The sequence below is a fragment of the Cyanistes caeruleus genome, chromosome 13, assembly GCF_971803275.1.
Source record: "Cyanistes caeruleus chromosome 13, bCyaCae1.hap1.1, whole genome shotgun sequence".
NCBI classification, from domain to species: Eukaryota; Metazoa; Chordata; class Aves; order Passeriformes; family Paridae; genus Cyanistes; species Cyanistes caeruleus.
This window is the reverse complement of record NC_141713.1, coordinates 20,322,746-20,338,346: the sequence shown is the minus strand read 5'-3', so window position 1 is coordinate 20,338,346 and position 15,601 is coordinate 20,322,746. Positions and strand designations below refer to the sequence as shown.

Sequence of the window (15,601 nt, the reverse complement as noted above, 5' to 3'; positions counted from 1 at the left end):
AAAAGCAATGATGATCGAGTATGTTTACAGTTCGACCAGGTATTCTGTTTTTCTAAGGATGAGGAAGGGTTAGACCCTGAAAGTAAAATAAAACAGCTAACACTGGAGCTAAAAAGGCGAGAAATGGAAAATAAGAAAAAAAGATTAGAACAAGAGAGACTAAGCTCTCTCAGTGAGCAGTATGAACAATTAGAAAAACAATATGATAATTGGGGTTTGCCCAGCCCCAACCAGAACCTATTTATAGATCTGATGCAAGAAATTGCCACCGAATTAGGTCTATCTAACTGTTGGATATGTGGTGGTTTAAAATCAGCCGAAAGATGGCCATGGAAGGGAGAGGAAATAACCCCAGAACAATTGCTAAAATGGACGGGACTAAAATTATCCAGAACTACACGAAGACCCGAGGGATGGGTAATTGATAAAAGAATAATTGGAACTTTCTGCATTAGTCGGGAAGGGAGAGAATTTACCGATTTGGTAGGATACACCCCGTGTGTGAATACTCTCACGGTAAATTCAGATAGCAAAACAAAGGTCTGGCAACCAGAACCACCCGAGGGTTATTGGAGCCACTCTCGGGAGAATAACTGCGAATGGGTAGACATAATTGGACTCTGTTGGAATAAAAATCCTGGGGCCAATGCCTTCCATGCATTCAAAGGTCTGAGGGAATATTGGGAGGATCCGGCGAAAACAAACCAAGGTTGGGAGGCACCGGACGGAATTTACTGGATATGCGGGAAAAAGGCATACAGTGAGTTACCAAGAAAATGGAAAGGATCCTGCACACTTGGGATAATTCGGCCCTTTTTCTTTACGTTACCTAAAGACGAAAGTAAGTCTTTAGGTGCTCCCCTCTTTGAAACGTTAGCACGACAAAAGAGGGAATTAAAGCGAGAACTACCGATAGCCGGAGGCAAATCATAAGTGGAAAGGGGAGGAATGGCCTGCAGAGAGGATCATTCAATATTATGGGCCCGCCACATGGGCAAATGACGGCAGTTGGGGTTACCGAACTCCCATTTATCTCCTCAATCGGCTTATTAGGTTGCAGGCTGTAGTAGAAGTAGTCTCAAACCACACTTCAGAAGCCCTAGGACTCCTAGCAAAACAACATTCGCAGATGAGAGCCTTTGTATATCAAAATAGATTGGTTCTCGACTATTTGCTATCAGAGGAGGGAGGAGTGTGTGGAAGATACAATGAATCCAAGTGTTGCATGGAGATAGATGATTACGGAGAAACTATAAAGGGACTAGCAGCTGAAATAAAAAAGGTGGCACATGTGCCGGTCCAGAAATGGAATTCCATTTTACAAGCCTCCTGGTGGGAGCAAATCTTTGGACAGGGGGCTTTGTGGAAGAAACTAGTGTTCTTTATAAGGTGTTCGGTTGCTGGAATTGTTTTTCTACCTTGTTTAATTCCTTGTCTGATCAGATTGATACATTCGGTAGTACAAGGAATGCAAATTGCCGCCCTCCCAATAGACCCGGAAAAAGCACAAGGGAAAACAGCCCCTCTTTCTAAACTAATGAAGTTAGAAGAGGAAAGGGAAAATAAAAATGCACTTAAAGCCTTGGAAAAGTTTGAGAATGAACATATGTTGTCTCAAGAAAGTAATAGGGATTCGCCAACAGATTGGGAAGAAAACAAAATAGATTAGGGGAAATGTAAAATATTCCTCCTACAGTAACAGTTTAATAAAATACGAATTTTTAATGTGATAAATTATTAGGCGGGGGACTGTAATAAATTAATCTATGAGTAAAAATTTGTAAAAGTATAATTAAAATATATATGTGATTGTGATGTCATAAAAAATATAACATATAATGGGAATAAGTCCTTCTCCGGATCTGGTCGTGATTCTCCTCCGAGAGGCAACAGATTGCAGCCAAGTACCCAGATAACAATCACAAGCAGGCACATCAGCCCAGAAAGAGTGGGCAGGACACGGGCCATCAAACAAACAAAGGAACGGGCACGGACGAGATATCACCGAACCCGAGCACCTCCGCCCTGCCCGCCTGTGTTGGGGAAATGGAAAAACTAGACAAAGGAAGAGGAGCCAGCCGAGATAGCCATCGGCTCCAGGATGGGTTCCACCACTCCACCCTAATGGCCCGGACCAAAATGATATCAAAAAGACATCCTGGACCTCTTTACATATGAGGAGCCTCTGCCCAACGTCTATTGACCCTATTCTCTGGTGCCAGGAAATCTATTCTTCGAACAATCAAGAACCTCTTAGCAAAGGGTGCCTGCTTGGAATTTGGCCTCGGGACACAAACTTCCTATAAAAACCCAGGCCAAAGGACTCTCAGGCGTGGATTTGGGAGCACCTATACCTTGCGTATAGACCCTGTCCACCCAGCGCTGCGCTGCTTATTTTATTGTAGTTTTTTCTTGTTGTTCGAATTTATTATTGTTTGATAATAAATTTTCTCTTTTATATAACCCGAAATTGCCTTTGCATTTATAACATTTAGTCATCGCTGGACTGGTGCTGGATCACCCCTAATAGGCACGACCCCGAGTACAGGTGATTACAGGCTTTTTATTTACAGAAATATTGAATACAAATACATATTCCTAACCCAGTTACCACCCACTCTGCGCTTCTCATGCTAATGAGGTAAAAGTCAATTAAGCATGCACGGTTTCTTCTTTGAAATGGGTCGGTGGTCTTTTTATGAGTAGGGGTCCTGGAAGAGAGGAACGTATACAGCTTCTCTTCATTTTGACCTTCCAACCTGTTGAGGGTTAGGTGTCCTTTTTTTGTTGTTTTTTTGTTGTTCTGGCCTGCCCATGGAATTTTTACCCATTAGTTGCTGGGACAACCTAACTGTGGGTACTTCGGGGGTGCTCGACAAAGGACAAAGAGTGGCCAAAGAGAAAATTTATTATCAAACAAGAATAAATTCGAACAACGAAAAAAAACTGTGTTTCAGTCTGACAGTTCCAATATAGAAGTACTGGGGTTCCTCCCCCAGCCTTGAGCACCTACTGACTGGGTATACAGCAGAATTCAGTGCTAGTTTTAGATAGGGAATAAGAACTTCTGGTTTTGTGTTGAACATCTGAATAGAAATAGACCAAACACAATATTTTAAATACAGAAAATCTGAAAAGTAACACTTATTTTAGGATTTTGAACATATGATACACCTGTTTTGCAAATGGTATTTCTTATTTTTTAAAACCATTCTGCATACTTGGCAGAAATTAAGTTTCACTTGCTGACTGTTGTGTCAGCACAAAGATTACACAAAGACTGAGAATGTAGAAGGTGTAAGTTTACTGTTACGTCTGTTTGCATATGACCAAACATTAACAAATGTAAATACTTGAAGTATGTATGAAAATGAGTAAGAGGTAAAAGCTAAGGCTTTGCTAATACCACGATATTAATGCCAGTGTCTCACTCCCCACACAGAATATGTTTAGCCACCCATTTATTTTTTTTTTGCACACTGTGTTCTTTATACTTGATCTCCTGTAAGTTAAGGCTTTTAAAAAGCCTGTAATGTTACATGTGTAGTACTAGAGATGCTCTGGTGTCTACATTTCATCTTCTCCTACCTGGAACAAAATGGGTCCCTTACAGTCTCTGCTTTGGTATTAAATTAATCATGAGTTCTTATCTTTTAAAGCAGAGAAGGCAGAGATACGAGAGACTAGGAATCAATCTGGCCTTAGCATAGGTATTCAGGTCACAACTAATATTGCTACTTTGCTCTAAAACCAGTAATTTGATGGGCTTGCATTGTATGTGGGAAACTGTCTGGTCAATTAAAAGCAGCTTCCACTATAAACTCACTTGTCAGTGAACCTTTGTTGTGAGTGGCACTGACAAACCTCTACTTTTCTTAGAAGGCATGTGTATTCCATTGGTACACCTGTTTCTGTATCAAACACCTCCTTCTGCATATGGTAATTACATGTTTGCTGTTTGAAATAACAGAAATAAAACTTACCTTGCAAACACAACAAATTGTGGTATCAGGGTTTTGGTTTATTTTAATGACTAGACATATCCAACTTTTCAAAGTCATAAAAAGAATACTAGTTAATTAGAAAATCCCAACAATAATTAGCTCACCAAGAGACCAGATACTTTTAAAGAGATGTTGATACATAGCTTGAGGTATTACATATGTAAGATTTTGTTTGAATATTTTCTCATGGTTAAAAACAAAATCCATTTTTACCAGCCATTTAGAAAGGCATGGCTTTCAAAAACTAATTAAACCCTTTTCCTTATTGCAAGAAGGCAATTATTTAATGACAGTATTCAATACTAACAATATGCTTGGGTTTGCTGTACTAGTGCCTAGATAACCATTCACACCTCTTAGTGTGGTTCCATGACTTTTATATGCCAATAGCCTTCTATATACTGAATGTTTTCAGTGCTTTGCAAAGGAGTACCTTTTTTTTTTTTCTTTTTTTTTTTTTGATAGAAATCTCAGTTTAGAATACCAAGTTGTCATGGTTTTAAACCAATAACTAAGAAAATTACTTACTTCTTGCTGTGAGATATGGATTAGAACAAGAGCAAAACAGGCATACAACTTAAAAGGGAAAAAAAAAGTTTATTGAAAAACCACAATAATAAGAACACCAGAATAAACTTCCAGAAAAACCTTTCCATCCCCTATCTACCCACTATTCCCTTGTTCACATGACAACAGAGACAAAAACTCTGGAACTCTGATGGTTAAAACAGTCCCAATTCTTGCTAGTATTTTCACCAGTCTTTATAGAGAAACAGAGGTTTCTTCCTGTTAATTTACGGAGTTTTTCACAAGAAAACTGTTTTTGTTATAGTTTTCTATTGATCTAATGTTAGCTGCTCAGAGCTGCTATTATTAGAGTTCACTCCTCCCATTTTCACATCACTCTGAAGTATGTATGGGCCATGAGTCTAGAGATAGCGTTTTTAAGGATAAGTTATTCAAAGACAAAAAAAGTCTTCTTCATCTGTTTCTGTGAGCTTCACCAGAAAAAAGTTTTCTCATTGCCTCTCAAGGCTTTTAATCTCTCAACAGTTTTCTCATTGCCTCTCAAGGCTTTTAATCTCCCAGCACTTCACTATACTATAATTACTCTTTACTCAAATTTACACTTTGAACACTATTCCTCTCTAGATCCTATATCATGAATTAAAGGAGTTCTTTTCAGGACTTCATTGTCCATCTCCATAGTTTTAACAGGGAGATATTTCAGCTTAATTAAAGCATCTTCTTAATTCTCTACCTTTCCTGAAGCTTCTTTTCTTTCCTGTCACTGGTAGTTTATAAAGTCTCTTTTCATGTTGATCTCTCTCTCTCTCTCTCTCTGGATAAAAAGATTAATCTGCAAGTCTCATCTGGGTAATGAAAGAGTTAACATCTTGCCCAGGCTTTTGTAGATGGTTCGAGGATCTCTGCCGAACAGGAGCTGGAGCCGTCTGCGATGGGAAGTTCCTCATGGCTGCTCTGGAGCGTGTAGTCGCTGCTCCAACCCGCTGCAAGTCCAGGGCCTCTCTCTTTCTTCACTGGGCAGTTTCTAGTGAATGTAGTTACAGCAAAACCTGCAGCCGAGCCAGAGGTCGGCTCGGCCCGGCTCGGGGAAAACCTTCCCCAGGCCCCCCCATTTCCCGGCCGGGAGACGGGGCAGGCCCGGCCCCATCCCCGCCCGGCCGCATGGCCTGGGCAGGGACGGGAGGCCTGGACCTCCGCCACCCTCCACAGCCAGAAAACAAAGAGAACCCACAGAGCTCTGCTTTTACATTTTAAGGTAGGGTTCACAAGTTGATCCCACTTTTCAATGGCCTAAACTGCTGTTAATTCCCAGCAATGACCAATAATTGGTCAGGAGAAAAGACTCCAAGCACTTCCCAGCAACTCCAACTCCCTTAAAGGTAAAGTAACTCCATGACACAAGTACAGTCTTGAGATTAAATTATAGGGAGAGAAAATCCAAGCATTCCAGAGAAACAGCTGAACATAAGTGAGTAACTTTACATTTTTATTTATCACCCTATTACCCAAGATGGGGAAGGGATTACAGCAACATTGAAAGTAAATGAGCCATTTTAAATCTTATCTAGCTTTTGCAACCCTTGCAGTTATGGTAGCTGCAGCAATAAAATACACATAATGCATTCTTAAAGCAGTTTCTGTCACTATATGCATTACACTGCTGTAGTTTATGATTAACAAGTGGCAGGATACAGAAGTCCAAGGTTTTTACTGTTTAAACGTAAAATTAGAAAAATAGAGCTCGGTTGTCTACAAACTTACAGGAAAAACTTGCACTTCAGATCATTTATTGAAAAAGAGATTCCAGCAGATTAGTCAGCAGTAGCATGCAATTTGTACAAAATCAATCATAATTACATTTTTGTTGTAACAGGCATTTTTAAACTAGTAAGGCTTTCAGGAGCTCAGATCCAAAAATCACATGCTGAACTGTTCAGTGTTGCTTTCTTCTAAATGAACAGCCTGCAAAGAAATCATGTGAGTAGATACGGATATATCTAAAATTAAATTGTTAGACTGCCTTGAAAAATTGTCCATCCAATGTAAGTAAAAAATTAATGGATTAAGTTTAAATTACATGTACCGCAAGAAGTGAAGACTTAGCACTTGTAAGTCTTCTTTAGCTCAATGTGAACAACATGAATGTCACGCAATTCATCTTAGGATTAAGGTGTACTATTTGTTTTCTTCCAGATGCCTTTTAAAATTTCATGTCTACTGTTCCATCCCTTAGTGATACAAACCCCAAACTGAAACAGCTGCTATGTGTGTTGTTACCATTTCAACTGCTCAACAGCCTTACTTCAGGTATTCTGTCCTCATGTTTACTACCCCTGTGTAGTAGCAAATTATACAAGCACTGCTATGTGTAATTTGTACATGTGTTTACCTTTTGCCCTTTAAACGATAAATTAATAAAATCTGGATTAATTTTTACATTTTTTAAATCCTAAAGTGTTTCCAGTGCTTTTCATACACCCTAGACACTGGGCTGCACTCAAAGTTATTGGTGTTATACCACTTATCTGTGTCTACATTATCAGTGGTTATTTCTTCCCTTATAATTTATATGAAACAAATTTTCTTTGAGCCAGGGAACTGCTTTACAGTAGGGCTGCTTAAAAACAAACAGGCAAGCCAACAAACAGGCACAGAATTACTTTAGCCTGGCAAAAGTACCCTACTCCTTTGATGGTGCTTTTTTACACTCTAAACATAACTCAGAGTTAAGCAGCAGTATTTTTTACTTAAGCTGAAGGGAATGACAAGTCACCTAAAATGAAGTGTGTTTGATGACAATGTAGGTGTTTAGCTGCCTGGCATATCTGTAGAGCCATTTAAAAACATTTAAAACCATTTAAAAACAAAGAATTTGAAGAAAAACTCACAATTCTGGGCCTATTTCTACTAGTCAACCCTAGGCAATTTGCAAAATCAGTGTTCCAGTATCAGTGTCCAAAATCAAAGGTAAAATATTTGCAGGCTATAAAATGCATTTATGTAAGTGGCATATTTAGGTTGTGTAACACTGTTCTTACCTTCTGTGAGCCTGGCTTTGCCCCCAGTTGGCTGACACAGGACAGTTGAGCACCCTACACATAGAACTACTGTCTGAGCATGGCTGAAGACAGTGGTAATCTTGTAGCATCCTGAAAAACAGCATTATGAAACTTTCCACTGGATATTTCTAGCATATTTTTTTTATGTGTTAATTGAATCAAGTACTCTAAATACACTTGTCCAAAATGCATCTGTATTTCATTACACAACACACCAAGCCAAACGAAGCAAACCATTGTTGTGTTCTGAAGTGCTTGCCTTTACTTACATGCAAAGGAAAGAAAGTTAGGTAACAGAAACTGGTATGACTCCCATATGAAAATCAATAGACCCTACTGGCTGACAATCCCTAATTTGCCTATCACATCTCCTGCACAGAAATTCAGCAGTTATAGATTAGCCTTCTCTGCTGAACAGAAGAACCCATGTAGTTGGGGAAATATTTAACTTGTAACAGTACAATACTGCTGCTGACAAAGTCTGGCAGCTGTGAATATAAACAGTGCTGTTCCAATCTGTGTTTGCTTTCTGTTTAATAATTGGTACCTGTAAGGCTTGGTTGCATTCTACAAAACTAAGATAGTATTTAAATGGAAAGACTTGCACAGAATAACTCCACTAATTCCCTATGAAATGCTTTTGTCTACAACTTACAAATTCTATGACTTAAGAAATAATGAAATCACTCATACATGGCTTAAAAATGTGATTTTCACTGCTTTTCAGTTTTTTTCTCCTGAAAAGTGTTTTTAATTATTCAAGAGGTATTTTTGGAGGGAGAAAACCTATAAAGAATTTAATCTGGATGTGAATATACAAAATAAACAGGTAAAGGTGAGCAGAGACAGCATTTTCAGCACATGTGGATCAGAAAGCTAAGATAAGAATACATGTTGTGAGGAGGGTCCTCTGACAAAAGGTCTGCTTGCTAGGGAGAAGTACTAATAGACAGAATAACAGATCTCTGTTTAAATCACAAAAAGTAACTGTACAAATCTTTGTTTGTGAAAAACTGCTAACAGCTAAAATTTAGTCACAGCAAATTTTGGTTTTCCCCTACTGAATGTGAACTTGCATGTTGATGAGTTTTTAACGTTTGTGGGTTTGGCAGGGAAACGAGCCCAACCCACTTGAGTATCTAGGTAGGAACTTCCAATTCCACTGACCCAGGGACACATAAAACCATTTGTTATTTTCAATGACGTGTGCATGGGATCCTATCATTACTGAAGCATTCCTGCTTTACTCTATATATCCCTCAAACACAAAAAGCAATTAATCCAACAATAATGAAGATAACCAATGACCTATGGGCCTATGTTGACACTAGCTGTATCACAATATATGCATTCATGTATACTGGTTTGAAGTGTAAAAAACCCCCCCAAAACCCCAGAGGCTTAGCCTTCAACCCTCTATTTGTTTAAAAGCAACCACAATTTACTTTCAAGCTGTTTAAATTAATTTACCTCACTTTCAGATGGAATACAATGTCTCAGAGCTTCTTAGAAACCTAGGCTACTAAGAAAGAATAAGATAACAAGAAAACCTGAGCACATCAACAATTCCCTGCTTCGAAGTCAGGAATATTCACTATTGTAAGGAAGTGTTTTCTTACTCCTAGAATCTTCTTATGTTGCCGCAGCTTCTAGGAAGTTACCACACTGGGCAATAGTGGATGGAACCGTGCTGAATAAAAAAGCTGTCAGAGCACACTCCTGTAATGGTGCTAGAAAATCCCATCATTTAATTTATAAAAAAGAAATTGATTATACAGATGTCTCTGAGCCAAAGTAATGAAGATCCGTGAAAAGTGGGCGTAGGCAACATCTTACAATCCTTGTATACGAGCTTAGTTCTTAATAGTAACATGCAAAAAAGGCAGATGTGAAGGTTTTATTTTCTATGTGTATGTGCAGTATCCCCGCATATATCCTTGTCAAAAGCTTTTCCTGTTGCTCTTCAAAAACTAACTTACAAAAGGAGAAAAACTATGTTGGCTCCTGTTTGATACCTGTGCTATGGATGCTTTAAGGCATCCATTTAATCTCACTTTTTATAAATGCAAATCTAAGGGTTTGCAAGGGTTTTATAAAGGAAAAAATCCCAACTAAAGAAGCCCTCATGCCAGTACCTCCAGAAAAGCCTGACTGTTTACATTAACTTTCTCCAAAGATAGAAAACACTTTTATTTTTAAAAAACCCAAAGCAATATACACTTTTCTCTACAGAATAGACAAACCAAACGCAGATTTAAAAAAAAATAATTATTAACCGCTTTATGAAGATGAACAGTGTACAACATCAGTTTTGTTCCTTCCATAACGCATGACCATTGTAAATATTTAAATAAATGCTTAATAAATAAACTTAATTTAAATAAATGTTTAAATATTTACCTGGACATTTTACATCCATAAAGTAGGAGTTTGGGCTCTGGACAAGACGTTTCTTTTTGTGCTTTCTCTTCTCATCCTCTAAGGAGGGATGCACTAGGTCTTTGGCCAGCTGGGTGGGGCAAGAGGAAAAGCGCACTGCCGCGTTCCGCGGCCACGTGGAGCGGGGCCGCAGGGCCGGAAGCAGCGGCGAGCCCGAGCGGCCGGATACCGAGGGCAGCCACTCCGCTCCGTCACCCCCTGCCCCCCAAAATCCCCGCGGCGGCCGATGGTAGCACCGGACACGGTGCAGCAGACCGTAAAAAACTCACCGGCATGTCCGACGCCGGGCCGCCCCTTCCGCGCGCTCCCGCTAGGCGCGCCGCCGTGTCCGTGTCGTGTGCCTGTGTCGTGTGCTTGTGTCGTGTGCCTATACCGTGTGCCTGTGCCTGTACCGTGTGCCTGTACCGTGTGCCTGTGCCTGTGCCTATATCGTGTGCCTGTGCCGTGTGCCTGTGCCTGTGTCGTGTGCCTGTGCCCTGTGCTGTGTGCCCGTGCCGTGTGCCTGTGCCGTGTGACTGTGCTATGTGCCTGTACCGTGTGACTGTGCCGTGTGCCTGTGCCTGTACCGTGTGCCTGTGACTGTGCCGTGTGCCTGTGCCTGTACCGTGTGCCTGTGCCGTGTGCCTGTGCCTGTGTCGTGTGCCTGTGCCGTATGCCTGTGCCGTGTGCCTGTGCCGTGTGCCTGTACCGTGTGCCTGTGCCGTGTGCCTGTGCCGTGTGCCTGTGCCTCTGCCGTGTGCATGTACCGTGTGCCTCTGCCATGTGACTGTGCCTGTACTGTGTGCCTGTACCGTGTGCCTGTGCCGTGTGCCTGTGTCGTGTGCCTGTACCGTGTGCCTGTGCCGTGTTCCTGTGCCCTTTGCCGTGCGCCTGTGTCGTGTGCCTGTGCCTGTACCGTGTGCCTGTACCGTGTGCCTGTGCCTGTGCCGTGTGCCTGTACCGTGTGCCTGTGCCTGTGCCTGTGTCATGTGCCTGTGCCGGGAAAAGAGTGCCGTGTGCCTGTGTCTGTGCCGTGTGCCTATGCCGTGTTCCTGTGCCCTCTGCCGTGTGCCTGTGCCGTGTGCCTGTGCCTGTACTGTGTGCCTGTACCATGTGCCTGTGCCTCTGCCGTGTGCCTGTGTCGTGTGCCTCTGCCCTGTGCCTGTGCCCTGTGCCTCTGCCTTGTGCCTGTGCCTGTGCCTGTGCCTGTACCTGTGCCTGTGCCTGTGGCTGTGCCCTGTGGCTGTGCCGTGTGCCTGTACCGTGTGCAGTGTGCCTGTACCGTGTGCCTGTGCCTGTGCCTGTGCCGTATGCCTGTGCCTGTGCCGTATGCCGTGAGCCTGTGTCTGTGCCGTGTGCCTGTGCCGTGTTCCTGTGCCTTCTGCCGTGTGCCTGTGCCGTGTGCCTGAGCCGTGTGCCTGTACTTTGTGCCTGTGCCTATACCGTGTGCCTGTGCCTCTGCCTGTACCGAGTGCCTGCGCCGTGTACGTGTGCCGTATGCCTGTGCCGTGTGCCTGTGTCGTGTGCCCTGTGCCTGTGCTGTGTGCCTGTGCCGTATGCCTGTGCCGTATGCCTGTGCCTGTACTGTGTGCATGTACCGTGTGCCTGTACGGTGTGCCTGTACCATGTGGTTCTGGCTGTGCCTGTACCGTGTGACTGTGCCGTGTGCCTGTGCCTGTACCGTGTGCCTGTACCGTATGCCTGTGTCGTTACCGTGTGCCTGTGCCGTGTGCCTGTGCCTGTACCGTGTGCAAGTACCGTGTGCCTGTGCCGGGTGCCTGTGCTTCTGCCTGTACCGTGTGCCTGTGCCGTGTGCCTGTGCCTGTACCGTGTGCATGTACCGTGTGCCTGTACTGTGTGCCTGGGCTGTGTGCCTGTGCCTGTGCCTGTACCGTGTCCATGTGCCCTCTGCCGTGTGCCTGTATCGTGTGCCTGTGCCTGTACCGTGTGCCTGTACCGTGTGCCTCTGCCTGTGCCGTGTGCCTGTATCGTGTCCCTGTGCCGTATGCCTGTGCCTGTGCCGTGTGCCTGTACCGTGTGCCGTGTGCCCTGTGCCTGTGCCGTGTGCCTGTGCCAGTGCCGTGTGCCTGTGCCGTGTGCCTGTGCCTGTGTCGTGTGCCTGTGCCGTATGCCTGTGCCGTGTGCCTGTGCCGTGTGCCTGTACCGTGTGCCTGTGCCGTGGGCCTGTGTCGTGTGCCTGTACCGTGTGCCTGTGCCATGTTCCTGTGCCCTCTGCCGTGTGCCTGTGCCATGTGCCTGTGCCTGTACCGTGTGCCTGTACCGTGTGCCTGTGCCGTGTTCCTGTGCCTTCTGCCGTGTGCCTGTGCCGTGTGCCTGTATTTTGTGCCTGTGCCTATACCGTGTGCCTGTGCCTCTGCCTGTAAAGAGTGCCTGCGCCGTGTGCCTGTACCATGTGCCTGTGCCATGTTCCTGTGCCCTCTGCCGTGTGCCTGTGCCATGTGCCTGTGCCTGTACCGTGTGCCTGTACCGTGTGCCTGTGCCGTTACCCTGTGCCTGTGCCGTGTGCCTGTGCCTGTGCCGTGTACCTGTGCCGTATGCCTGTGCCGTGTGCCTGTGTCGTGTGCCCTGTGCCTGTGCTGTGTGCCTGTGCCTGTGCCGTATGCCTGTGCCGTGTGCCTGTGCCTGTACTGTGTGCATGTACCGTGTGCCTGTACGGTGTGCCTGTACCGTGTGGTTCTGCCTGTGCCTGTACCGTGTGCCTGTACCATGTGCCTGTGCCTGTCCCTGTGGCTGTGCAGTGTGCCTGTACCATGTGCCTGTGCCGTGTGCCTGTACCGGGTGCCTGTGCCAGGTGCCTGTGCCGAGTGACTATGCTGTGTGCCTGTACCGTGTGACTGTGCCGTGTGCCTGTGCCTGTACCGTGTGCCTGTACCGTATGCCTGTGCCGTTACCGTGTGCCTGTGCCGTGTGCCTGTGCCTGTACCGTGTGCAAGTACCGTGTGCCTGTGCCGTGTGCCTGTGCTTCTGCCTGTACCGTATGCCTGTGCCGTGTGCCTGTGCCTGTACCGTGTGCATGTACCGTGTGCCTGTGCCATGTGCCTGTGCCTGTACCGTGTGCCTGTGCCGTATGCCTGTGACCTGTGCCTGTGTCGTCTGCCTGTGCCTGTGCCGTGTGCCTGTACCATGTGAATGTGCCTTGTGTCTGTACTGTGTGCCTGTGCCTGTACGATATACCTGTGCTGTGTGCCTGTGCTGTTACCGGTACCGTGTGCCTGTGCCGTGTGCCTGTGCCTATGCCGTGTGCTTGTACCGTGTGCCTGTGCCGTGTGCCTGTACCGTGTGCCTGTGCCTGTGCCTGTGTCATGTGCCTGTGCCGGGAAAAGAGTGCCGTGTGCCTGTGTCTGTGCCGTGTGCCTGTGCCTGTACCGTGTGCCTGTACCGTGTGCCTGTGCCTGTGCCGTGTGCCTGTACCGTGTGCCTGTGCCTGTGCCTGTGTCATGTGCCTGTGCCGGGAAAAGAGTGCCGTGTGCCTGTGTCTGTGCCGTGTGCCTATGCCGTGTTCCTGTGCCCTCTGCCGTGTGCCTGTGCCGTGTGCCTGTGCCTGTACTGTGTGCCTGTACCATGTGCCTGTGCCTCTGCCGTGTGCCTGTGTCGTGTGCCTCTGCCCTGTGCCTGTGCCCTGTGCCTCTGCCTTGTGCCTGTGCCTGTGCCTGTGCCTGTACCTGTGCCTGTGCCTGTGGCTGTGCCCTGTGGCTGTGCCGTGTGCCTGTACCGTGTGCAGTGTGCCTGTACCGTGTGCCTGTGCCTGTGCCTGTGCCGTATGCCTGTGCCTGTGCCGTATGCCGTGTGCCTGTGTCTGTGCCGTGTGCCTGTGCCGTGTTCCTGTGCCTTCTGCCGTGTGCCTGTGCCGTGTGCCTGAGCCGTGTGCCTGTACTTTGTGCCTGTGCCTATACCGTGTGCCTGTGCCTCTGCCTGTACCGAGTGCCTGCGCCGTGTACGTGTGCCGTATGCCTGTGCCGTGTGCCTGTGTCGTGTGCCCTGTGCCTGTGCTGTGTGCCTGTGCCGTATGCCTGTGCCGTATGCCTGTGCCTGTACTGTGTGCATGTACCGTGTGCCTGTACGGTGTGCCTGTACCATGTGGTTCTGGCTGTGCCTGTACCGTGTGACTGTGCCGTGTGCCTGTGCCTGTACCGTGTGCCTGTACCGTATGCCTGTGTCGTTACCGTGTGCCTGTACCGTGTGCCTGTGCCTGTACCGTGTGCAAGTACCGTGTGCCTGTGCCGGGTGCCTGTGCTTCTGCCTGTACCGTGTGCCTGTGCCGTGTGCCTGTGCCTGTACCGTGTGCATGTACCGTGTGCCTGTACTGTGTGCCTAAGCTGTGTGCCTGTGCCTGTGCCTGTACCGTGTCCATGTGCCCTCTGCCGTGTGCCTGTGCCGTGTGCCTGTGCCTGTACCGTGTGCCTGTACCGTGTGCCTCTGCCTGTGCCGTGTGCCTGTATCGTGTCCCTGTGCCGTATGCCTGTGCCTGTGCCGTGTGCCTGTATCGTGTGCCGTGTGCCCTGTGCCTGTGCCGTGTGCCTGTGCCAGTGCCGTGTGCCTGTGCCGTGTGCCTGTGCCTGTGTCGTGTGCCTGTGCCGTATGCCTGTGCCGTGTGCCTGTGCCGTGTGCCTGTACCGTGTGCCTGTGCCGTGGGCCTGTGTCGTGTGCCTGTACCGTGTGCCTGTGCCATGTTCCTGTGCCCTCTGCCGTGTGCCTGTGCCATGTGCCTGTGCCTGTACCGTGTGCCTGTACCGTGTGCCTGTGCCGTGTTCCTGTGCCTTCTGCCGTGTGCCTGTGCCGTGTGCCTGTATTTTGTGCCTGTGCCTATACCGTGTGCCTGTGCCTCTGCCTGTAAAGAGTGCCTGCGCCGTGTGCCTGTACCATGTGCCTGTGCCATGTTCCTGTGCCCTCTGCCGTGTGCCTGTGCCATGTGCCTGTGCCTGTACCGTGTGCCTGTACCGTGTGCCTGTGCCGTTACCCTGTGCCTGTGCCGTGTGCCTGTGCCTGTGCCGTGTACCTGTGCCGTATGCCTGTGCCGTGTGCCTGTGTCGTGTGCCCTGTGCCTGTGCTGTGTGCCTGTGCCTGTGCCGTATGCCTGTGCCGTGTGCCTGTGCCTGTACTGTGTGCATGTACCGTGTGCCTGTACGGTGTGCCTGTACCGTGTGGTTCTGCCTGTGCCTGTACCGTGTGCCTGTACCATGTGCCTGTGCCTGTCCCTGTGGCTGTGCAGTGTGCCTGTACCATGTGCCTGTGCCGTGTGCCTGTACCGGGTGCCTGTGCCAGGTGCCTGTGCCGAGTGACTATGCTGTGTGCCTGTACCGTGTGACTGTGCCGTGTGCCTGTGCCTGTACAGTGTGCCTGTACCGTATGCCTGTGCCGTTACCGTGTGCCTGTGCCGTGTGCCTGTGCCTGTACCGTGTGCAAGTACCGTGTGCCTGTGCCGTGTGCCTGTGCTTCTGCCTGTACCGTATGCCTGTGCCGTGTGCCTGTGCCTGTACCGTGTGCATGTACCGTGTGCCTGTGCCATGTGCCTGTGCCTGTACCGTGTGCCTGTGCCGTATGCCTGTGACCTGTGCCTGTGTCGTCTGCCTG

At 47.1% G+C, this 15,601-nt stretch overlaps 1 protein-coding gene across 1 annotated transcript; it reads right to left on the bottom strand.

Moving 5' to 3' along the window:
- Positions 1 to 4,581: 4,581 nt before the first annotated feature.
- Positions 4,582 to 12,928, bottom strand: LOC111934318 (uncharacterized). The gene is made up of 4 exons (XM_023934368.2): positions 10,300 to 12,928; positions 9,992 to 10,100; positions 7,571 to 7,681; positions 4,582 to 6,494 (listed from the first exon to the last, which is right to left on the bottom strand). The coding sequence occupies exons 1-4, from the start codon at positions 10,996 to 10,998 to the stop codon at positions 6,466 to 6,468; spliced, it is 948 nt and encodes a 315-aa protein (XP_023790136.2). The 5' UTR covers positions 10,999 to 12,928; the 3' UTR covers positions 4,582 to 6,465.
- Positions 12,929 to 15,601: the final 2,673 nt, after the last annotated feature.

Excerpts from the sequence above, each read along its gene's own strand:
- LOC111934318 (XM_023934368.2), bottom strand. The coding sequence starts at position 10,998 with ATGACACAGGCACAGGCACAGGCACACGGTACAGGCACACGGCACAGG. Across the intron at positions 10,101-10,299 it reads GCCCGGCGTCGGACATGCCG|CTGGCCAAAGACCTAGTGCA; the intron begins GTGAGTTTTTTA and ends TGCCCCACCCAG. Across the intron at positions 6,495-7,570 it reads CAAAGCCAGGCTCACAGAAG|GCTGTTCATTTAGAAGAAAG; the intron begins GTAAGAACAGTG and ends ATTTCTTTGCAG.